General features: G+C 40.4%; 1 protein-coding gene across 7 annotated transcripts in view; it reads right to left on the bottom strand.

The window, feature by feature from the left end:
* The window catches only part of ZNF248 (zinc finger protein 248), a 24,274-nt gene extending 10,425 nt beyond the window's left edge, over positions 1 to 13,849 (bottom strand). The window contains exons 1-6 of one of the 7 annotated variants that reach the window (XM_032595236.1): positions 13,776 to 13,849; positions 12,888 to 12,959; positions 12,041 to 12,142; positions 11,898 to 11,939; positions 1,664 to 1,790; positions 1,303 to 1,398 (exon numbers count right to left, since the gene is read on the bottom strand). In XM_032595236.1, coding sequence (XP_032451127.1) covers positions 1,303 to 1,398; positions 1,664 to 1,790; positions 11,898 to 11,912 — 238 coding nt within the window. In that variant the 5' untranslated portion in view covers positions 11,913 to 11,939; positions 12,041 to 12,142; positions 12,888 to 12,959; positions 13,776 to 13,849. Of the gene's footprint in view, positions 1 to 1,302; positions 1,399 to 1,663; positions 1,791 to 11,897; positions 11,940 to 12,040; positions 13,449 to 13,775 lie in introns of those variants that run through there. The other 6 variants (XM_030335421.1, XM_030335417.1, XM_030335419.1 and 3 more) reach the window with 6 other exon arrangements.
* Between the last annotated feature and the right edge of the window lie 11,166 nt (positions 13,850 to 25,015).

The raw sequence follows: 25,015 nt of genomic DNA, 5'->3' as shown, positions 1-25,015 counted from the left end.
TTTACTCAAAAAAAAAACAAACAAAAAACACAAGGTTTTCTCATATCACTCAAAATAAAATTACCAAGGGCCTGGGGTGCCTGGGTGGCTCAGTTGGTTAGGCGTCCGACTTCGGCTCAGGTCATGATCTCGTGGTCTCTGAGTCTGAGCCCTGCGTCGGGCTCTGTGCTGACAGCTTGGAGCCTGGAGCCTGTTTCAGATTCTGTGTCTCCCTCTCTTTCTGACCCCCCCCCCATTCACGCTCTGTCGCTCTCTGCCTCAATAATAAATAAATGTTAAAAAAAAATTTTTTTTAATAAAAAAAAAAAAAAAAAACAACTACCAAGGGCCACACTATCTCTACGACATCATCTCCTACCTACTCACCTCCAGCCACAATGGCCCCCTTGCCATTCTTCAAACACTCTTAAACACAGCTGAGAAGTTTAGCACCTGATGTTCCCTGTGCCTGGAACAGCTCACACTTTCACTTCATTAGAGTCTCATCTCTATTGTGGACCTCATCCAAAGGTTTTCTCTGATGTCCTTACCAAATAGCACATGCCATCATTCTCCCTCCCCATTACAAACTGTATGTATGTAGTCACAAGCATGCACGCGTGCGTACACACACAGGCTCCTTGTCCCTCACTGTAATATGTGCTCCATGATAAAAGGGATGTTATTCTTTTAATTACCTAAAAACACAACCAGGTCATAGTGGGTGCCCACCACATGTTTGTTAAACAAATATCTACAAGTACAGCAGGAATACACACAAACTAACACAAGGCGTCCAAAGAAAATAAAACAATTTTAAAAGATAAACTAACCAAGAAAAATTATCTGAGATGAAACCAACTAAGTTTGCATCGTGGGCACAAGTAAATCACTCAAAAATGTCGAAGGACAAGGAAAGCATTTATGAGTGGAAGTGACATATGGAGGAGTATGATTAAGGTAATAGGGGGATGTGAGCCAACCGTCCTTACTCACTTCCAAAGCTCTAAGACTAAAATAAGACATTTTTTAAGCATATTTATTTTGAAAGAGAGAGAGAGGGAGGGTGCAGGGGAGGGAAAGAGAGAGCAAGCAGGCTCCACACTCTCAGCACAGAGCCCAACACAGGGCTCGATCTCATAGACCACAGGATCATGACCTGAGCCAAAATTAGGAGTTGGATGGCTCAACTGACTGAGCCACCCAGGCACCCCTAAAAAAAAGAAATTTCTGAAAAATGATTTCAAAAGTGATAAACCCTAAACCAATGGCCTGAGATCTCATCCCCTAGCCTTCCATCTGCCCATGAATTCACTAACTCACCTTGGTGGCAGTGGCTTGGGAATCCTGCCTCTAATATCCAGGGTTCCTCTCCTTGCTCTATCTTGAAGACCACTTCTGGCTTAGTAAAGCAATATCCTGTTAAGAAAAAATAATACAAGACGATAATACAAGAGCCTGGCTTCAGGAACTCTGAAAGGTACAGCTTTGGGAGCTACCCAAGGGAGATGCCCAAATGAACCAACCCCTGAGAAAACAGCATTTTTTATGGGGGCCAGAGAGAGACGGGTCATCTCATGGCCCTGAATCTCGAGTTTCAAATCAGAAAATTCCACGGGCAATTCATATGTTTCAACAACCAGAAATGTACTGGTAGTCAGGCACAAGGGAAAAAAATCCTTACCTACTGAGACAAGGTGGCTGTAATTTTCTAGAATCACATCTCTGTATAGTATCTTCTGAGCGGGATCCAGCAGATACCACTCTTCCTGAGTGAAGTCCACACATACATCTTTGAATGACACTTGTTCCTGTAATGGTATATTCCTTTTCTATATGAACGTGTCAGAACTACAGGACACGGAAGAGATTTAAAAGAGCTTACCTCTTTCGGATTCACTAAAAATTGACATACGGGACGCCTTCTTTTGTGCTATACTACGTAGGATAAAGAAGTATCTGCACAAACTGAGTTTCCACTAAGGGCCTGGAACTGTTCCCCTTGCTGCAAATACTGCTGATGGAAACATCGCTCCTGTGCTTAAAGCGCTTACGATCTGAAGAGTAGACTCATACGTTAACCTTTACTAAACTACACACTGCAGGAGCCAAGAGTGTGCACACAGTACACTGGGAAGGAAGGCAAACCAAGAAAAAGTTAGCTCTTTAATATTATCATTTACGTGACAGAAGAAATAGGTAATAAAATAGAGCAGACCACGAGGAGACCCAGATATTGGAATTAATAAACAAGAACTTTAAAACGAATTATGATTAATATGGCTAATAAAACAGAGGAAAACACGAACAAAAGAAAGGAACAGAGGAGATAAGTTGACGGATACGTGGTATGGGTGCCGTGCAAAGAAGTAATAGAACAGGCCGGAGACTGCTAGCCCCTGAAAGGTCCGCTGTGAGGCGCCCTTGACTGGCACCTGGGAACTTGGGACTTCAGGAGACTCACCGTGCCCTAATACGAATGGTTTGCTGAGCCTAAACTGTGTGTAAGCAATATGCTTTATGCACACATGTGCATTCCTTCTGGTCTCAAAGTTTCTGTGCTAAGCAGAGAGTACCGATGCCATCAGCTCCTGGTCTCTGAGCACTGAGTCTCCTGAGCTCCCGGGGCAGACATTTCCCATTTGCTGTCACATCTCACTGCTGGGGCACTGACGGGCGTCTCGGGCATCTCAGGGGAAGACTCTTAGAAGTCTGCTCCTGGCTTCCTCTCAACTCTGCTCCACGTGCCTTTTCCCTTCCCCGATCCTGCTTTGTACGCCTGCCCGTTAAGGAGTCAGAGCCATAAGGACTACCCGCTGAGTCACTGAACCTGGGGATGGTCTCCGGGCCCTCGGATACATGTGTCTACAGACACACAACGTACACACATCCGAACACAGATAAAATGGGCACTTTAGAGCTAAGAAACACAGCATCGGAATTAACTCATTACCTGGATTCAAGTCCTCACAGAGAACATACACATACATCTATCAAAAGAGTATCAAAATATGTACCTCAAAACTGACAGAACTGAATGGAGAAATACACAAATTTATACTCATAGTTGGGAGACTTCGACACCCCTCCGTCAATACTGACAGATCAAGGAGGCAGAAATCAGTTAAGTACATAAATGACCTGAACAGCACTATCTATCAACATGATCTAATTGACAGTTATAGAATACTCCATCCAAAATAGTAAAACACACACTTTATCATTCTATTTTAGCTCACATGGAACCTTCACCAAGATAAAGCATAGTCTTGGCCACAAAACACACCGTAACAAATTTAAAACAACAGCTATGATACAAAATACGTTCTTAGACTACAATGGAATTAAATAGAAATCAATAATCATGAGATAGCTGTCTGTGCTGACAGACAGCTCAGAGCCTGGAGCCTGCTTTGTATTGTGTCTTCATCTCTCTGCCCCTCCTCTGCTCATCTCTCTCTCTCTCTCCCCCAAAAATAAATAAACATCCAAAAAAAACAGAAAGAAAAATTTTAAATCAGTAACCTAAGTTTCCATCTTAGTAAACTATAGAAGAAAGGCAAATTAAGCCAAAAGCAAGCAAAATAAAGGAAGCATTAGAATAAATCAATGAAATTGAAACCATGAAAAAAAAAAAATCAATGAAACCAACAACTGCTTTGAAAGACCAATAAAATTAATAAACTTCCAGAAAACCTAACCAAGAAAAGAAGAAAAGAAACAATTATGAATCTCAGAAATGATCGGTCAATACTGATCCTAATGACATTAAAATAATAAGAGAATACCACAAACAATTCTATTCCTGAAAAATTAGATGAAATGGACAAATTCCTTAAAAGACACGGCTACCATTTCCTACAAAAAAATAAATAGCCTGAATAGATCTATATCTGTTAAAAAAAAAACTTGAATTAGGGGCACCTGGGTGGCTCAGTCAGTTAGGCGTCCAACTTCAGCTCAGGTCATGATCACATGCTCCGTGGTTCGAGCCCTGCATCAGGCTGTGTGCTGACAGCTCAGAGCCTGGAACCTACTTTGGATTCTGTGTCTCCCTCTCTCTCTGCCCCTCCCCCACTCACTCTGTGAAAAATGAAAAAACCTTAAAAAATTTTTTAATAAAATAAATTTTTAAAAACTTGAATAAATAATCAAATCACTCCCATAATAGAAAGCACAAAGCCCAAATGGTGTCACTGATGAATTCTATTAAACGTTTAAGGAAAAAATACCAATTCTTCACAATCTCCTCCAGTACACAACACTTGCAAATTCATATTATGAGGTCAGCAGTATCCTAATACCAAAACCAGATAAAGACATGAGAAACTAAAGACCAATATCTCCCATTAACATAGACACAAAAATCCTGAAATATTGGCAAATCAAATCTGACAATGTATAAGATGTATTTTAAACCACGACCGGGTGGAGTTTATTCCAGGTATGGAAGGCTAGATCAATGTTTTAAAAAAAAAAAAATCAATGAATACAATCTAGTACGTCAACAGGCCAAGAAGAAAATTTACATGATCCAATCAATTGATGAAGAAAAAGCATTTGCCAAAATCTAACAGCATTCATGATGAAAATTCCCAGCAAACTAGGAATAGGGGGATCTTTCTCAGCTTGATAAAGACCATCTACAAAAATCTTACAGCAATATCACAGTTAATGTTAAGAGACTGGACACTTTTCCTCTAAGGGCAGGAATAGGGCAAGGATGTCTTGTCTCAATATTCCTATTCAACTCTGTGTTGGAAGCACTCACTAGTGCAGTAAGACCCAAAAGAAACCAAAAGAAAAAAAATATATATATATATACATATATATATACATACATACATACATACATACATACATGCATGATTGGCTCTCTATTCTCCTCCACTGATCTATGTGTTTATTTTTGTGCCAGTACCATATTGTTTCAATTACTGTAGCTCTTTGTAGTCTATCTGGAAATCTGGGATTGTGATACCTCCAGCTTTGCTTTTCTTTCCCAAGATGGTTTTGGCTATTCGAAGTAGAACAGAACAGACAGCCCAGAAATAAACCCACAGTTATATAGTCGATTAGTCTTCAACAAAGGAGGCAAGAATATACAATGGGAAAAAGACAGTCTCTTTAACAAACGCTGCTGGGAAAAAGCTACATGCAAAAAAAATGAAACTGGACCATTTCTTACACCATACATGAAAGAGATTAAAAACCTAAATGTGAGACCTGAAACCGGAAGAAAACATAGGCTAATTTCTTTGACATCATCTGTAGAACCATTTTTCTAGATATGTCTCCTCAGGCAAGGGAAACAAAAGCAAAATTAAACTACTGGGACTACGCCAAAACAAAAAAGCTTCTGCACAGCAAAGGAATCCATCAATAAAACAAAAATAAAACTTTGGGAGAAGATATCTGCAAATGATATATATGTTAAGGATCTGATTTCCAAAATACATAACTTATACAACTCAGCACAGAAAAAAACAAGCTGATTAAAAACTGGATGGAGGACCTGAATAAACATTTCTCCAAGGAAGACATATAGATGGTCAAGAGACACATGAAGAGATGCTCAACATCACTCATCATCAGGGAAACTCAAATCAAAACCACGAGATATCACCTTACAATTGTCAGAATGGCTAGACTCAAAAAAGAAATGACAGGAGTTGGTGAGAATGTGAAAAAGGAGCCCTCATATACTGATGGGGGGGATATTAGGGGATAGGGGTGCAGCCACTATGGAAAACAGTATAAAGGTTCCTCCAAAAAAAAAAAAAAAAATAGAACTACCATATGATCCAGTAATTCCATAACTTGGTATTTACTCAAAGAAAATGAAAACACTGAAGTGAAAAGATATATGCACCTCTATGTTTATATGTAAATGTAACATTATTTACAATAGACAAAATATGGAGGCAAGCCAAGAGTGCATCGACAAATGGATAAAGAAGATGTGGTACACACACACACACACACACACGCACACGCAATGGACTATTACTCAGCCATAAAAAGAATGAAATCTTGACATCTGCAACAACATGGATAGATGTAGAGGCTACAGGGCTAGGTGAAAGAAGTCAAAGAAAGACAACTACCATATGGAATTTAAGAAACAAAAGAGACACAAAAAGAGACTCTTAAATATAGAGAACAAACTGGTTATTGCCAGAGGGGAGGTGGGTGGGGGAAAGAGATGAGATCACTGGGATCAAAGCAAAAATAAAACTCTCTATTTGAAGTCAATATGAGTGTCTATATAGAAAACCTCAAGAAATCTATAAAAAGAAAGAAAAAACCAACTGGAAGTAATAAGCAAATACAACAACATCACAGGATAAAAGTCAATATTAAAAAGTCAACTGTTTTCCTATATCCAAATAAAGAACTGGAATTCCACAGGGCACCTGGGTGGCTCAGTCAGTTCAGCGTCTCACCTGATTTTGCCTCAGGTCATGGTCTCACAGTATGTGGGATCAAGCCATGGTTGGGCCCTCAGCTGACAGTGTGGAGCCCACTTGGAAATCTCTCTCCTTCTCTCTGCCTCTCTCCCTGACTCGTTCTCTCTCACTTTAAATAAATAAATAAACACAAATAAAATGAAGAATTGGAATTCCAAATTTTCAAATGAATGAAAAAATACCATTTATAATAGTGCCAAAAAAAAGGTACTCAAGTATAAATATAACACAATATCTACAGGTGTTTGCAGAAAAACACAACTGATGGAAGAAATCAAAGATCTAAATAAATGGGGAAATGTTCCATATTCATCAATAGGAAGACTCAATATGGCTAAGATACCAATTCTTTCCAACTTAATCTATAAATTCAATGTGACTCAAATAAAAACCCCAGCTATTTTGGGGCACCTGGATGGCTCAGTCAGTTGAGTGTCTGACTCCTGATTTTGGCTCAGGTCATGATCCCAAGGCCACAAGATCGAGCCCCAAGCCCTGCTTGGGATTCTCTCTCTCCCTCTCTCTCTATCACTCTGCCCCTCTCTCCAGCTCACACACTATCTCTAAAATAAAACTTTAGGGGCGCCTGGGTGGCTCAGTCGGTTAAGCGGCCAACTTCAGCTCAGGTCACGATCTCACGGTCCGTGAGTTCGAGCCCCGCGTCGGGCTCTGGGCTGATGGCTCAGAGCCTGGAGCCTGCTTCTGATTCTGTGTCTCCCTCTCTCTCTGCCCCTCCCCCGTTCATGCTCTGTCTCTCTCTGTCTCAAAAATAAATAAAACATTAAAAAAAAAATTAAAAAAAATAAATAAAACTTTAAAAAAATAATAAAATAAAAAATTTAAAAAAAAACAGCTATTTTGCAGATACTAACAAAATGACTCTGAAGCTTATATAGAAAGGCAAAGGATCTAGAACAGCCAACACAATGTGGAAGAAGAAAAATGAGAATTCACATCAACTGATCTCCAGGTGTAGTATAAAGCTACAAGTATCCACAACAGTATGTTATTGCTGAAAGAGACACACAGGTCAATGGAACAAATAGAGGGTCCAGGATCACATTTACCAAAATACAGTCAAATAATTTTTGACAAAGGAACAAAGGCAATAAAAGAAGAAAAGATACTCTCAACAAATGGTGGTGGACAACTGGATACCCATGCAAAAGAAATGAACCTAGACAGAGACCCTACACCTTACACAAATATTAACTAAAGATGAATCAGAAATCTAAATGTAAGATGCAAAACCTTCTAGAAGAAAATACAGAACACAGGATATAAGAGAAAAATCTCTGTGCCCCTGGATTTGGTGATGAGCTTTTAGATACAAGAGAAAAAGCACATCCCATGGCAGGGGGTTGTGGGGGAAGGCAGGAAACATGGGCTGGGTGTTATTAAAAACAAAATCTGCTCGGCAAAAGGCATTTTCTAAGAAAATGAAAGGACAAGGCAAAGACTAGGAGAAAATATTTGCAACACATATATCTACTAAAGGATTTGTATCCAAAAAATACAAAAGAACTCTTAAAGCTCAGTAAGAAAACAAATGACCCATTGAAAAATGGGCAAAAGATGTGAACAAACATATCACCAAAGACATAACGATAGCAAATAAACATATGAACAAATGTTCAATATCACCTGTTAGTAGGAAAATGCAAATTAAAACAAAAATAAGAGGTGCCTGGGTGGTTCAGTCGGTTAAGCGTCTGAGTCTTGATTTCGGCTTTGGTCCAATCTCACAGTTGGTGAGATTGAGCTCCGCATTGAGCTCTGAGCTGCCAGCACACAGCCTGCTTGGGATTCTCTCTCTGGCCCTCCCCTGCTCGCATGCATGCACTCTCTCTTTCTCTCTCTCTCAAAATAAATAAATAAACATTTTTCAAAAAAACCACACAAAAATGAGATGTCATGACACATTAGAATGGTTAAATCCAAAATAATGACAATACCCCCACTCTCACCGCTGTTGTTTAACATAGTGCTGGAAGTTCTAGCATCAGCAATCAGACAACAAAAGGAAATCAAAGGCATCAAAATTGGCAAAGATGAAGTCAAGCTTTCGCTTTTTGCAGATGACATGATATTATACATGGAAAATCCGATAGACTCCACCAAAAGTCTGCTAGAACTGATACATGAATTCAGCAAAGTTGCAGGATACAAAATCAATGTACAGAAATCAGTTGCATTCTTATACACTAACAATGAAGCAACAGAAAAACAAATAAAGAAAATGATCCCATTCACAATTGCACCAAGAAGCATAAAATACCTAGGAATAAATCTAACCAAAGAGGTAAAGGATCTGTATGCTGAAAACTATAGAAAGCTTATGAAGGTAATTGAAGAAGATTTAAAGAAATGGAAAGACATTCCCTGCTCATGGATTGGAAAAATAAATATTGTCAAAATGTCAATACTACCCAAAGCTATCTACACATTCAATGCAATCCCAATCAAAATTGTACCAGCATTCTTCTCGAAATTAGAAAACAAGCAATCCTAAAATTCATATGGAACCACAAAAGGCCCCGAATAGCCAAAGGAATTTTGAAGAAGAAGACCAAAGCAGGAGGCATCACAATCCCAGACTTTAGCCTCTACTACAAAGCTGTAATCATCAAGACGGCATGGTATTGGCACAAAAACAGACACACAGACCAATGGAATAGAATAGAAACCCCAGAACTAGACCCACAAACGTATGGCCAACTCATCTTTGACAAAGCAGGAAAGAACATCCAATGGAAAAAAGACGGCCTCTTTAACAAATGGTGCTGGGAGAACTGGACAGCAACATGCAGAAGGTTGAAACTAGACCACTTTCTCACACCATTCACAAAAATAAACTCAAAATGGATAAAGGACCTAAATGTGAGACAGGAAACCATCAGAACCTTAGAGGAGAAAGCAGGAAAAGACCTCTCTGACCTCAGCCGTAGCAATCTCTTACTCGACACATCCCCAAAGGCAAGGGAATTAAAAGCAAAAGTGAATTACTGGGACCTTATGAAGATAAAAAGCTTCTGCACAGCAAAGGAAACAACCAACAAAACTAAAAGGCAACCAACGGAATGGGAAAAGATATTTGCAAATGACATATCGGACAAAGGGCTAGTATCTAAAATCTATAAAGAGCTCACCAAACTCCACACCCGAAAAACAAATAACCCAGTGAAGAAATGGGCAGAAAACATGAACAGACACTTCTCTAAAGAAGACATCCAGATGGCCAACAGGCACATGAAAAGATGTTCAGCGTCGCTCCTTATCAGGGAAATACAAATCAAAACCACACTCAGGTATCACCTCACGCCAGTCAGAGTGGCCAAAATGAACAAATCAGGAGACTATAGATGCTGGAGAGGATGTGGAGAAACGGGAACCCTCTTGCACTGTTGGTGGGAATGCAAATTGGTGCAGCCGCTCTGGAAAGCAGTGTGGAGGTTCCTCAGAAAATTAAAAATAGACCTACCCTATGACCCAGCAATAGCACTGCTAGGAATTTAGCCAAGGGATACAGGAGTACTGATGCATAGGGGCACTTGTACCCCAATGTTCATAGCAGCACTCTCAACAATAGCCAAATGATGGAAAGAGCCTAAATGTCCATCAACTGATGAATGGATAAAGAAATTGTGGTATATATACACAATGGAATACTATGTGGCAATGAGAAAAAATGAAATATGGCCTTTTGTAGCAACATGGATGGAACTGGAGAGTGTAATGCTAAGTGAAATAAGCCATACAGAGAAAGACAGATACCATATGGTTTCACTCTTATGTGGATCCTGAGAAACTTAACAGAAATCCATGGGGGAGGGGAAGGAAAAAAAAAAAAAAAGAGGTTAGAGTGGGAGACAGCCAAAGCATAAGAGACTGTTAAAAACTGAGAACAAACTGAGGGTTGATGGGGGGTGGGAGGGAGGGGAGGGTGGGTGATGGGTATTGAGGAGGGCACCTTTTGGGATGAGCACTGGGTGTTGTATGGAAACCAATTTGGCAATAAATTTCATATATATAAAAAAAAAAAGAAAAAAAAAACTGAGAACAAACTGAGGGTTGATGGGGGGTGGGAGGGAGGGGGGGTGGGTGATGGGTATTGAGGAGGGCACCTTTTGGGATGAGCACTGGGTGTTGTATGGAAACCAATTTGACAATAAATTTCATATATTGAAAAAAAATAATAAATAAAACAAAAACTCCCACCCCCCCCCAAAAAAAAAAAAAAAAAAAACCCAAAATAATGACAATACCAATTTCAGGTCCAGATACAGAACAACAAGGATTCTGATTTGTAATTGGTAGGAATGGAGACGGATACAGCACCTTTGTAAAAATGGTTTGGCAGTTTCTTGCAAAGCTAAACATACATTACATAATTGACCCGGCAATTTCACACCCTAGCATCTGAAACCTTATGTCTCCTTAAAACCTACACGAGGGGCGCCTGGGTGGCTCAGTCGGTTGAGCGTCCGACTTCGGCTCAGGTCATGATCTCGTGGTCCGTGAGTTCGAGCCCCGCGTCGGGCTCTGTGCTGACAGCTCAGAGCCTGGAGCCTGCTTCGGATTCTGTGTCTCCCTCTCTCTCTGCCCCTCCCCTGCTCATGCTCTGTCTCTCTCTCTGTCTCAAAAATAAATAAAAACATTAAAAAATTTTTTTTAAAAATTAAAAAAAAAAAACCTACACATGAATATTTCTAGCACCTTAATTCATAATGGCCCCGACCTGGAAGAATCAAGAGTCCAGGGGTTAACAACTCTGAAATCATGTACATGTATGCTCAAATTGAACTATCAAGTAAATAAAATCCATTTGATGTTAGCCAGATTCTCACTGTTAGAGTGGGAGACTACAGACAAGCAAGGAGAGAAGGTTAGAATGCTCCATGTGGTAATGATTACAACAGGAGAAAACAGTGTGAACTAATATGTAGCCTACTGTAGATATAGATGGTTGCATACTGAAATATTTATAGACTTGTGTATATGCATGGGTTAGTACACACATGTATTTCCTTGTTCAGTTAGCTGGGAGGGTCTACCAGCAATGATGCACCACTAGCAAAAGGCACACCTAGTCCCCCAGTCTTGGTTTCTAATACTGTGCTCCAATGAAAGGAACAAGAGCTATTTAGGAAAAATAGGGCAGAGACAGAGGGAGACACAGAATCAGAAGCAGGCTCCAGGCTCTGAGCTGTCAGCACAGAGCCCGACGCGGGGCTCGAACCCACAAACTGTGAGATCATGACCTGGGCTGAAGTCGGATGCTTAACCGACTGAGCCACGCAGGTGCCCCTGAATTTGCTACTCTTGACGTACTGTCCTCAATATAATTCTTGCCCACTTCTACTTTTTCGTTTTAAAAATATGAATCCTTACAAACTTCAGACAACTCGTTTTAAAACAAAGTGGGAATACACAAACCAAAAAACTCACCTGGGATCTGTTCATTTTCCGCTCTTAGTGAAGGAGGCAGAGCTGAGGGGAACAAGGAAGAAGGAAGTTAGGAGAGACTTGGCCTATCTTGCAGTTCCTGAATTTACCTGCCTACGCAACAGCTCCACATACAAGATACTTACGTGTCCATGTGTGGCTCCGATATATGTTGAGCTTAGACATGATACTTTTCACTGAGTGAATGTAAACATTTGTTTCTTATTGATTTATTACCAATTTAGGTTCTGTGACACAGAAAAATTAAAAACATGAGAAGATGAGTTTAACATAGAACAGTAACCTAAAGGAGGAAACACTATGGGTTTGTCAAAAAAACTGATGTGGTGGGGAAAAATTAAAAACCTCAAGCCACATTGTTAATATTTTCCTGTTAACACCATTAATCCCTTGAGGTCAGATAATCCAAGAAACCTCTGGAAAAAAGAGATGGGACTGTTTAAGGCAACGTAAAAAATGTTTAATGTTTGTTCTAACCTGCTTACAACTTTCAAAAGGTCTTTTGGTAACAAACTATCTTCGACTTCACAGTGGCACAATGGGCAGTGGCCCAGCCATCTGCAGACCTAACTTTTCACCGTGGTTCTGGCACTAACAAACTGCATAATCTCAGTCAGTCAGCTCCTCAGGCTCAATTTTTGCCTTCTCACTTTTCAAATAAGGTCAAAACAGATAACCCTACAAGAGACTTGCCTGCACTACCATTCTGTACGTCTGTAAGGTCAGGAAAGCGGGAACCTCGGCATCTTTCTAGATGCCATCAACAATGGGACATTGTTCGAGGGCAGCTCGCCTCCGGAAACAGTGAACAGAAAATGAGGGGAGAAGGGAGTGTTCAGAGAGGGGTGATGACAGAACTTCCTTAGCTATGGCTGGTGAACCTTTCATTCCCGACCATGCCCTCACAAACTCTCCAAAGAGGCGACGTTTCCTGTGCAGGCTGCGTGCCCACCCCTCTCAGCTCCAGCTCACCTCGCTCTTCTTAACTCTGTCCCAGACCTTCCACCGTCACACAGCCTTCGATGGCTTCAGGATACAGTCATGCTTATACATAACAAATAACAAATGAATACATAATAAATAATAACTTGGGATCTGGGGAATGTTAGAGCCAGGAAAGGGCCTTGGTGGCTAGCTAGTCCGGCCCCTTCCCTGTTCCATTGCACAAATGAGTTAACTGAGCAATGAAGGCCCTAGAGACTTGTCCACGCTCCAGCCGCACGTATTACACACATAACAAACAAATACAATAGCAGCTAACAAAATGCGAGTGCTCAGAACAATGCAGTGCGGCAAGGATTCCGGACACCCACACTTTACAGATAAGGAGCCCCAGCCTCACGTCGGCTATTCGGACAGAGCCCTTCATTTACATCAGAAGCCCTGCCTGGCTCACTCGTTCTCTCCTACGACCGCGCCCCTCCTTAGGTAGCCAGGCGCCTGTAAGACGCACGCGCACACGTCGCAACGTGAAGCGCGCACGCACGTCGCGCACGCGCGTTCACTCTTTTCCGCAGCCCCACCCCCTCCCCGTGGGCCCAGCGCACACGTCACGCACGCGCACTCCCCACCCGCGGCCGCACGACGGCGCAGCCCGCTTAGCGCTGGAGCTGGACACCTGCGGACCCTGCAAGCCGGAGAGCCCACGTTCCCACGCGGGACCCCGGTCCCTTAATCTGAGACGCCCATGCCCCCCCCTCCCCACACCCCGCGTCCCTTCCACTCTGCAGGCGCCGCAGAAGCCTGGGGTCCCTCCTATGTCCGCGGGGCCTCTACCCACCACTGGGCACCGCCGCCCCCGCCGGACCCCCGAGCCGCGCGGGGCCCCCTGGGCCCTCGCACCCTCCCTCCGGGGCTCACCCGCAGCTCCCTCGCCGCGTGGACCCGGAAGCCAGGGAAGGTTTCCCACGAGGGGCTGGAGGCCGGGGAAGGACGAGCCGGGAGGAGTAGGCGGGGATGCACATGCGCAGAGGGAGGGAGCGGCGCGGCTGCGGCGGAGAGCTGGAGCTCTCTGCTCCTGGCAGCTTGGGCTGGGAAAGTGCCCGTATCCTCCTTAGGAGAGACGTCTCACTCCTAAGTTGTAAAAGCTAGTGGTAGTAGCCAGCGAACAGGGTTTTAGTGAAGCTTGGAGGCATTTGCGTTGTTAAAGCCCTTAGGATGTTGCCTAAATTGTTCAGTATCTCTCTCAAGATTCCCTTTCCCGATATACACCTGCCCACTCCTCGAGAAATCAGCTGGAGCGTAGCTGCCGAGTCTGTTGAGTTCAGAGCTTATCATCTGAGATATTCACTTCTGCCTGGAGCCAGCATTCTGTCCGTGCCCCCGACGCCTGCCACAAAGCAGTGCGCCTTCTAGACACAAGCCAAGAGAAGGAAAGGTGTGCATGGATTTCAGTTATAAACGTGGGATCTGTGACCAGCATGGTTATCCTTTGGAATGAAGGAAGAAGCAAGCTAGCAATTCGGTATTCGTGCTAAAAGCCGTTGAAGTGTTCTTATACCAAACTCGAAGAAAGCACCCTCTCATCTTCCCGGGACCTTCCCCTATACGCTTCACTCAATTTCCCCCAATGTGAACGTCTTGCAGAACTACGATACTTTCATCAAAACTAAGGAAGTAACTCGGGTGCAATTCTTTTAACTAAACTACAGAGTTTATTCAGATTTCGTCAGTTTTTCCACTAATGTCCTTTTACTGGTCCAGGATCAATCCGACATACCACTGTACAGTCACCATCCGTCACTGTCCCCTCCAATCTGTAAGAGTTTTTTTGATCTTTCACGTCCTTCAGATGGCTGAAGAATAATGGTCAGGTATTGTGAAGAATGTCCCTGAATTTATGTTTGATGTTTTCTCCTGATTAGACTGAGGTTATATATTTGTAGGAAGATTCCCCCTGAGAGGATGTGCCCTACCTACGTATCAGGTAATACAGGATGTAAACATGATGTGACATACTAATCGTGATTACTTGGTTAAGGTAATGTCTGACAGGTTTCTCCACTATATGGTTAGGATTTTTCCCTTTTCAGTCTACAGTTAAAAGTGGGTTGGGGGCGCTTTGGTGACTCACTTGGTTAAGTGTCCGACTCTTGGTTTCAGCTCAGGTCATGATCTCACAGGTTGTGAGCTCAAGCCCTGCATCAGGCTCTGTGCTGTCAGGACAAGCCTGCTTGGGATTCTCTCTGTCTCTTTCTCTTTCTCTCTCTCTCTCTCTCTCTCTCTCTCTCTCTCTGGCCCTCCCCAGCTTGTTCTCTCTCTCTCTCTCTCTCAAATAAACTTTTAAAAAAGTGAGTTTCTAAGTCCAGTGCACACTCAGGGGCAGAGGAAATAAGCCCTACCTCGAATTTTTGCTCATATTTTCAAATATTTATTAGTAAATTTGAGGAGAGACCCTCTGAGGCTACACAAGTATACTGTTTGTATTTAGAGTTTTGGCCACTAATTTTAGCTTTCATTGCTGGATCTTGCCTGCAACCACTTTTACTACAGTGTTTTAAATGGTGACTTTTCTATTTTACTTCTTCTATATTTATTTATTGAGATTCTTCTGTAAAGCAAAAATTTTCGTTTTCCCCATTTATTCCATCATTTATTTCCGTCAGTACAGGCTCGTAGATATTTATTTTATTCTCAACCATTTTTACTCAACCCCACCTTTTGCACCCAACTCTGTGATGTGTTTTACATTTTATACTTTTACTCTTTTCAGAATGTCTGCAGAATTATCGAATATGTATCTTCTGGGTGTGGCTTTTTTCACTTGGCAAAATCCATTTAGGACTCATTTGTGCTGTTGCTCTTTTTCTTAAATTGGCTCCTTTCTCTCCACTCTTTCCATTTCATCCAGTGCTATCATGTTATTATGTTGCTCAAATTGTCCCAGCTTTGGCATTGAGAGCTATCACACGTTAGCTTTGGGGTCCTTTTAACAAATCCGTATAACTGTTTTTAAAGCACTTCCTTACCTTTTGACACACAAGGTGCTCCCGGCTCCTTGAATTCTCCCTGTCCAGCCCTAGAATCAGGCCTTTCTCCAAGGAACCCTGGTTCCTTTTATCGGAGAAATCGAGATCTGAGCTCTAGGTGTGCTCATTGGTGCTGGGTGAAATTGTTTCTAGACACTCTCAGCTGACACAGCTAAGAAATACATGTATGTACTAATCCATGCTAGTAATCTGTTTCACAGTATCCACTGTATCCATCCCAGTATCTGTTTCACAGTAGCCACAGTATACATACACGTGACTGCCTACGTGAAAATTAGTAAGCTAACACTGATACCTTTTCGTCTAACTCAGAGTTCATTCTAGCCTTCCCACCCACCCCTTGCTTATTTTTAACTTCGCAGTTAGACACTGAGACACCTGCCTACCATTATGTACAATATGTTTATTCTTTTTGCCCTAATGTACTTGTAGTTTCAGAATTGCTAACCCCTGTGAGAATTTACCAAACTAGAGTGTTTATGTACATTTCTCTTTGTTTTGAGTCATAATGTATCCAGTCAAAATGTGGCTTTATGGAATTATTTAGGTCAGCTCCTATTTCCCCACTTTTTAAACTCAGGTTGTGTGATAATACATTTGTAAAAACACAATCACTAGGGGGCGCCTGGGTGGCTCAGTCAGTTAAGCATCTGACTTCAGCTCAGATCCTGATCTCCCAGTTCATGAGTTTGAGCCCCGCGTCAGGCTCTGTGCTGACAGCTCAGAGCCTGGAGCCTGCCCCAACATTTCTGTGTTTTCGTCTCTCACCCCTCCCCTGTTCATGTGCGCTCTCTCTCTTTCAAAAATAAATTTGAAAACATTTTTAAAAAATTTTTTAAAAAGATTTATTCCTGTGGTGGTGTGAGGCACTAGTTCATTCCTCTTTTTAGTACTGAACAGTATTCCATTTATAGATGATCCACAGTTTATTCACCTATTGAAGGATAGCTGAGCTGTTACCTGTTTTGGTGATAATGAATAGATAAGTATAAACATTTGTGTTGATACTTTTGTGTTTGACATAGTTTGCAATTCACTTAGGTAAATACGCAGGAGTGAGATTACCAGATTGTATGGTAAGTATATGTTTACATTTATAAGAAATTCTAAAACTTTTCCAAAATGTTTGTATGATTTTGCATTCCCACCACCAATGTGTGAGAGTTCCTGTCTCTCAAAGTCCACAGCGGTGGCATTTTGTATTTTCAGTGTTTGTTTTGTTTTTCTATTCTAGTAGGGATGTGAAGGACTTATGGCAGCTTAAATTTGCATTTCCTTATAAACTAATGTACATGTTTTCACATGCTTAGGTGCTAGCCATGAATCTTCCTTAGGAACTTGTGACATCTTTTGCCCATTTGGTTTTCTAATGAGTTTTAATAGACTTTTTAAAATGTTGGTTTATTTTTGAGAGAGAGAATGAGTGCGAGCAGGGGAGGGGCAAAAAGAGAGGGGGGCAGAGGATCCGAGGAGGGCTCTGTGCTGACAGCAGCGAGCCTGATGCAGGGCTCCAACTCACAAACCATTAGATTGTGACCTGAGCCAAAGTTGGACGCTCAACCGACTGAGGCACCCAGGTGCCCCTTTTGCCCATTTTTTAAAAATTATTCTTTGTTTTTATTATTTTAGAGAGAGAGAGAGAGCACAAGCTGGGGAGAGGGGCAGAGAGAGAGAGAGACAGAGAGACAGAGAAAATCAATCAGACTCTATGCTTGGCACAGTGTCCAAACTGGGGCTCAATCCCACAACCCTGGGATTACAGTTTACTGACAAAACCACCCAGACTCCCCCTGCCTTTTGTCTGTATTAAAGATGAATTGTTTATTTTATTTTTGTTTTCAATAACTCTTTATTCTGATACAAATGCTTTGTCAGAAATGTGACTTGCACATATTTTTTTTTAACCAGTGCGTGGCCTATCTTTTCATTTTAACAGTAACTTTCTTAGAGCAAAAAGTTTCCATTTTCATAAAGTCCAGTTTATCTGAAGTTTTAGAATTTTAAATTTATGTAGGTCTAAAATCCATTTCAAGTTAATTTATGTACAAGCTGTGAAGTGTAGGTTGGCATTCTTTTTGTTTGTTTTTGGTTTTTGCATCTGAATATTTAAATTTTTTTTTGACCTTTACTTTTGAGAGACAGAGAGAGACAGAGCACGAGCAGAGAGGAGCAGAGAGAGAGGGAGACACAGAATCCAAAGCAGACTCCAGGCTCTGAGCTGTCAACACAGAGCCCAACACAGGGCTTGAACTCAGGAACCCGTGTGAGATCATGACCTGAGCCGAAGTCAGACTTTTAACTGACTGAGCCACCCAGGTGCCCCTGCATATGAATGTTTTAATGTTCCAGCACCATTTGTTGAAAAGACTGTCCTTTCTACTGAGCTGGCTCTGTGCCTATGTCAGCAACCAAGTGGCCATGTTTATGTGGGTTTATTTTTGTTCTCTCTGTTCTGTTCCACTGATGTCTCTGTCTACCCTTTCACCAATACCACACTGTCTTTAATATTACTGGTTTAGAGTAAGTTTTGAAACTGGGTAGTGTGAGACCAACTTTATTTTTCTTCAAAATTGTTTTGACTATTGTAGATCATTTGCATTTCCATATTAATTTCATAATAAGCTTGTCATATCTGTACATAGTTTTGCTGGGATTTTGACTGCATTACACTTGAGTCTATAGATTAACTTGGGAAGGATTAATGTATAATATTGAGTGTTAGAAGCCAGGAACATGGTATATCTCTATTTATTTGAATCTTCCTTAATTTATTTCATCAGTGCTTATAGATTTCACCATATAGTTCTTATACATGTTTGTTAAATTTTACATGGGTATTTTGTTTTTGACACTTTTAAATTTTTTACTTTTAAACTTTTTTAAAGTTTAAAAGTTTAAAACTTTTAAACACTTTTAAAAATTATACACATACACATGTTTACAAAAATCATACACTTTAAAGTTTAAAAGTTTAAAACTTTTAAACACTTTTAAAAATTATACACATACACATGTTTACAAAAATCATACACCTGTAATTTTCTTTTTTGAAGATTTTTTTAAAGCATTTTAGGGGTACTTGGGTTGGTTCAGTCAGTTAAGCATCCGACTTCAGCTTAGGTCATGATCTCGAGGTTCATGAGTTCCAGGCCCACATCAGGCTCTCTGCTGTCACCATGGAGCCTGCTTCTGAAGCTCTCTCCTTCTCTCTACCTCTCCCCTGTGCGCACACACATATGCATGCTCTCTCTCTCAAAAATAAACATTTTTTTAAAAAAGCATTTTATTTTTTTCTTTCCCTTTGTTTGTTTGTCTTTAAACCAAGTTAGTTAACATATAGTGTAATGATAGTTTCAGGAGTAGAACCCAGTGATTCATCGCTTACATATAACACCCAGTGCTCATCCCAACAAGTGCCCTCCTTAATGCCCATCACCCAGTTAGTGTATCCCACACCTCTCTGCCAGCAACCCTTAGTTTGTTCTCTGCATTTAAGAGTCTCTATGGTTTGTCTCCCTCTCTGTTTTTACCTTATTTTGCCTTCCCTTCCCTTCCCTTCCCTTCCCTTCCCTTCCCTTATGTTCATCTGTTGTGTTTCTTAAATTCCACATATGAGTGAAGTCATATATTTGTCTTTCTCTGACTGACTTATTTCGCTTAGCATAATACCCTCTAGTTCCATCCACATTGTTGCAAATGGCAAGATTTCATTCTTTTTGATCACCAAGTAATATTTCATTGTGTATATATACCACATCTTCTTTATCCATTCATCAGTTGTTAGACATTTGGGCCCTTTCTATAATTTGGCTACTGTTGATAATGCTGCTCTAAACATTGGAGTGCATGTGCCCCTTGGAATTAGCATTTTTGTATTCTGTAGATAAATACCTAGCAGTGCAATTGCTGGGTTGTAGGGTAGTTCTATTTTTAATTTTTTGAGGAACCTCCATACTGTTTCCCAGAGTGGCTACACCAGTTTGCATTTCCAGCAACAGTGCAAAAGTTTTCTCCCTTCTCCACATCCTCACCAACTTTGGTTGTTCCTGAGTTGTTAATTTTAGCCATTCTGACAGGTGTGAGGTGGTATCTCATTGTGGTTTTGATTTGTATTTCCCTGATGATGAGTGATGTTGAGCGTCTTTTCATGTGTCTATTAGCCATCTGGAAGTCTTCCTTGGAAAAGTGCCTATTCATGTCTTCTGCCCATTTCTTCACTGGATTGTTTGTTTTGGGGGGAAGATTTATTTTTAAACAATCTCTACACCGCCCAGTGTGGGGCTCAAACTCACAACCCCAACATCAAGAGTCGCATGCTCCACCAACTGAGCCAGCCAGGCTCCCCTACACCTGTAATTTTAAAAAGCACTAAATTATATATAATTACATATATATATTACATATACATATGGCATATATTTTGTATGTATAACTTCAAATTCCAATGGATCATTTCTGGTACCTGAAATACAATTGATTTTGTGTGATCACTCTGTATCTTGCAATCTTCTGTTATATTTTGAGCTTTTAAAAATATTTATTTAGGGAGAGAGAGAACATGAGCAGTGGACAGAGAGGGAGAGAGAGAATCCCAAGCAGGCTTCGTGTTGTCAGCGCAGAGCCCAATGCAGGGCTCCATCTCAGGAACCATGAGATCATGACCTGAGCCAAAATCAAGAGTCCGATGCTTAACTGGCTGAGCCACCCAGGTGTTCTTTGAACTTTTTTTATGGGTTCCATGGGATTTTCCACATGGGCAAACCTGTCCTCTGCAAGTAGACATTGTTTGTATTTCTTATTTTTTATTTGTATGCCTTTTATTTCTTCTTCTTGTCCTATGCACTAGCTATAAATTCCAGTACAATGTTGTAAAAGTGGTAAGAGAGGCCATCCTTGCCTTGTTCCTGGTGTTAGCAGGAAAACAGGAATTCTTTCATCATTAAGTATGATGTTAGCTGGAAGTCGGTTTCAATGCCCTGTATCAGGTTAGGGAAGTTCTCTTCTATTCCTAGTATACGGGACGTTTTTACCATGAATGGATGATGAATTTTATCAAGTGTTTTTTTCCACATACACTGAGATGTGCATGTGGCTTTTCTTCTTCAGCTGTTAATATCGCAAGCTACACTGATTGCTTTTTTAAATTTTTTATTTTAGAGTAGTTTCAGATTTACAGAAACATTACAAAGATAGTACAAGAGATTCTGTATCTCCACACCTAGTTTTCCCTATTATTAACATCTTACTTTAGTTTGGTACATTTGTCATAATTAATGAATCAATACATTAATACTTTATTGAGAGCACCTTACTGTTTACCTATGCCTTTTTATGTTCTAGAATGCTATCCAGGATGAATACATATACTTGTCACCTCTGGCTCCTTTTGGCTGTGACAGTTTTTCTGACTTTTTTTGACTTCCTCATTTTTGACGATTTTGACAAATTTGAGGAGTCCTGATCAGGTATTTTGTAGAATGTCCTACTAGAAACTGCTGTTTTTCTCATGATTAGACTGCAGTTCTGTGTTTTGGGGAGGAAGATCCCAGGGTTGAAGTGTTATCTGAGCACATGCTATCAACATTCCTTATCACTTTTGAGGTGTCCCTGTTAATCACCTGTCACCTGGCTAAGGTAGCATTGTTCAGGTTTCTCCTCTATAAAGTTACTCTTTGCTCTCCTGTTTTCATACTGTCCTCTTTGGAAGGAAGTCACTGTGTGTAGGCCATACCTAAGGAGGGAGAGTTATGCTTCACCTCCTTGTGCAGAATATCTCGAATGTATTTGGAATTCTTACAGAAAATTTGTGTGTTCTTCCTCATTTACTAATTTATTCAATCATTTATAACAGTATGGACTCCTGGATATTTACTTTATGCTTTACACAATCCTACTTTATTTTTTTTAATGTTTATTTATTTTTGAGAGAGAGAGCAAGCAGGGGAGGGACAGAGAGAGAGGGAGACAAGAAAATCAGAAATAGGCTCCGTGCTGACAGCAAAGACCCCATGTGGGGCTCAAACTCACAAACCATCAGATCATGACCTGAGCCGAAGTTGGACGCTCAGCTAACTGAGCCTCATGGGCACGTTGATCCTACCTTATTTTGTTGCTCAAATTGTTCCAGTTTTGGCCACTGGGGCTCTTTCGGTTAGCTCTTGTGCTACCCTTCCCCCATTACAAAAATAAAAATAATAAGTTTTATTGCAATATAATTTGCATAACACACAACTGACTCATTTAGAGTGTACAACTCAATGATTTTTAGTATATTCACAGGAAAGAGTGATCATCACCACAGTCAAACTTAGAACATTTTCATCACCTCAAAAGAAGCTCCAAACCTTTATTACCCCCGTCCCCATCCTAAGCAACTAGTAATCTATTGTTCTCTCTATAGATTTGTCTCTTTGGGACAGTTCAAATATGCGGAATCAAACAGTATGTGGCCTCTTGTGACTGATTTCTTTCACTTAGCATAATGTTTTTCAAAATTCATCCATGTTTTAGCATGTTTTAGTACTTCATTCTTTTTTTTTTTTTTTTTGGACCAAATAATACTCTATTGGATGTACCACATTTTGCTTACCCCTTTGTCAGTTGATGGCCATTTGAGTTGTTTCCATTTTGGATATTATGAATAACGTTGCTGTGAACGTTCATATGTAAGTTTTGTATGGATATATATTTTCATTTCTCTTGGGTATTTACCTAAAAATTAAATTACTGATTCAGATGGTAGCTATATGTTTAATATTTTGAGGAACTGATAGCCTGTTTTCCAAAGGATTCACCATTTTTCAATTTCACCAGAGTGTATGATGGTTCCTGTTTTTCCACACCCTTATGCACATTGTTTTTACCTGGCATTTTTATTCTAGTCACTCTAGTTGGTGTGAAGAGGTATCCACTGTAGTTTTGATTTGCATTTCCCTGATGAATAATCAAGTTAACATCTTTTCATAAGTTTATAGACCATTTGTTATCTTCCTTGGAGAATTTTTATTCAGATCATTTGCTTATTTTTAATTGGGTTGTTGCCTTAAGAATTGACTTGTAGGGGCACCTGGGTGGCTCAGTTGGTTAAAGCTTCCAACTTCGGCTTAGATCATGATCTCATGGTCTATGAGTTCGAGCCCCACGTTGGGCTCTGTTCTGAAAGCTCAGAGGCTGGCTCCTGCTGCGGATTCTGTGTCTCCCTCTCTCTCTGCCCCTCCCCAGCTTGGGTGCTCTCTCTCTCTCTTTCAAAAATAAACGTTAAAAAATAAAGAACTGATTTGTAAAAGTTTGTTATATACTCTAGATGCAAATTTCTTATGTATGATTTGCAAATATGTAATCCCATTTTGTGGGTTGTCTTTTCATTCTCTTGATAGTGTCTTTTCAAGCACAAATGTTTTTCATTTCAAAGAAGTACAGTTTATCTATATTTTGTTATATTGCTTGTGATTTTAGTGTCATATCTAAGCGCTCATCACCAATTTCAAGATCATGCAGCTACACTCCTATCTAAGAGTTTTCTTCTAAGAGTTTTATAGTTGTAGCTCTTATGTTTAGGTCTTTGATACATTTTGGGTTAATCTTCTCATATGGTGTGAAGTAAGGGTCCACCTTTATTTGTAGTGGCTATCTGGTTGTACAGCACCATTTTTAAAAATATTATTCCTTCCCCACTGAATGTTCTTGACCAAAACCCCGCTAACCATAGATATATGGGTTTATTTCTGGACTCTCAGTTCTGTTCCATTGTCCCCTTATGTCCATACTATGCTGTCTTTATTCATCTGCTTTATGTAGGTTTTGAGATTGGTGAGTGTGAGTCCTCCAACTTTGTTTTCTTTTTTAAGATTACTTTGGCTATTCTAGGTCTCTTGCTAACTCATATAATTTTTTGAATCAGCTTGTCAGTTTCTGTGAAGAAGCCAGTTGGGATTATGATAGGATTTCATCAAATCTGTAGATTCACTTGAGGAGGATTGCCATGTTAACAATACTAACTTTTCTGCTTCAAAACTATGGGATGTTTTCCCATTTTGTTAGGTTTTTAAGTTTTCATCAGTGTCTTGTAGTTTTTAGCACAAGTCTTGTACTTCTTTTGTTAGAATTATTCCAAAGTATCCTATTCTTTTGATGCTATTATAAATTTTTTTTTAACGTTTATTTATTTTTGAGACAGAGAGAGACAGAGCATGAACGGGGGAGGGTCAGAGAGAGGGAGACACAGAATCCGAAACAGGCTCCAGGCTCCGAGCTGTCAGCACAGAGCCCGATGCGGGGCTCGAACTCACGGACTGTGAGATCGTGACCTGAGCCGAAGTCGGCTGCTCAACCAACTGAGCCACCCAGGCGCCCCGATGCTATTATAAATAGTACTGTTTCCTTAATTTTATTTTCAAGTTGTTCATTACAAGTATATAGAAATACAATAGATTTTTTTATATTGATCTAGTATCCTGCCACCTTGCTGAACTCAAGGATTCTTTAGGATTTTATATAAACAAGATAATGTCCTCTTGGATGAAAAGAGATTTACTTCTTACTTTCCCATCTGGATGACTTTTATTTCTTCTTGTCTAATTGCCCTGGCTAAAATGTCTAGTACAAAGTTAAATAAAACTGACAATAACTGGCGTCCTTGAATTTTAATTGATCTTGTTGGAAAAGCATCCAGTCTTTCATCATTGAATATGTTATTAGCTGTAGATTTTCCTGGGTGATCCTTCTCAGATTGAAGAAATTCCCTTTTATTCCTCATTTGTTGAGTGCTTTTATTATGAAAGGATATTGGGTTTTGTTCCTTGTTTTGTGTGTCTATGGAGATGATCATGTGATTTTTGAAAGTTAAACCAACCTTGCATTCCTGAGAAAAATTCCCCTTCATCACAATGTGTAATGTTTTTGTATGTTGCAGGATTCAGTGAGCTATTATTTTGCTGGGGATTCTTGTGCCCAAATTCATAAAAGATTCTTGTCTTGTTTTAGTTTTTAATTTTTTTTTAACATTTATTCATTTTTGAAAGACAGAGAGAGACAGAGCACAAACGTGGGATGGCCAGACAGAGAGGGAGACACAGAATCTGAAGCAGGCTCCAGGCTCCGAGCTGTCAGCAC

The sequence above is a fragment of the Lynx canadensis genome, chromosome D2 (genome assembly GCF_007474595.2).
Source record: "Lynx canadensis isolate LIC74 chromosome D2, mLynCan4.pri.v2, whole genome shotgun sequence".
In the NCBI taxonomy this organism is placed as follows: domain Eukaryota; kingdom Metazoa; phylum Chordata; class Mammalia; order Carnivora; family Felidae; genus Lynx; species Lynx canadensis.
Note: the sequence above shows the minus strand (reverse complement) of the source record. Positions and strands in the feature narration are given on the sequence as shown.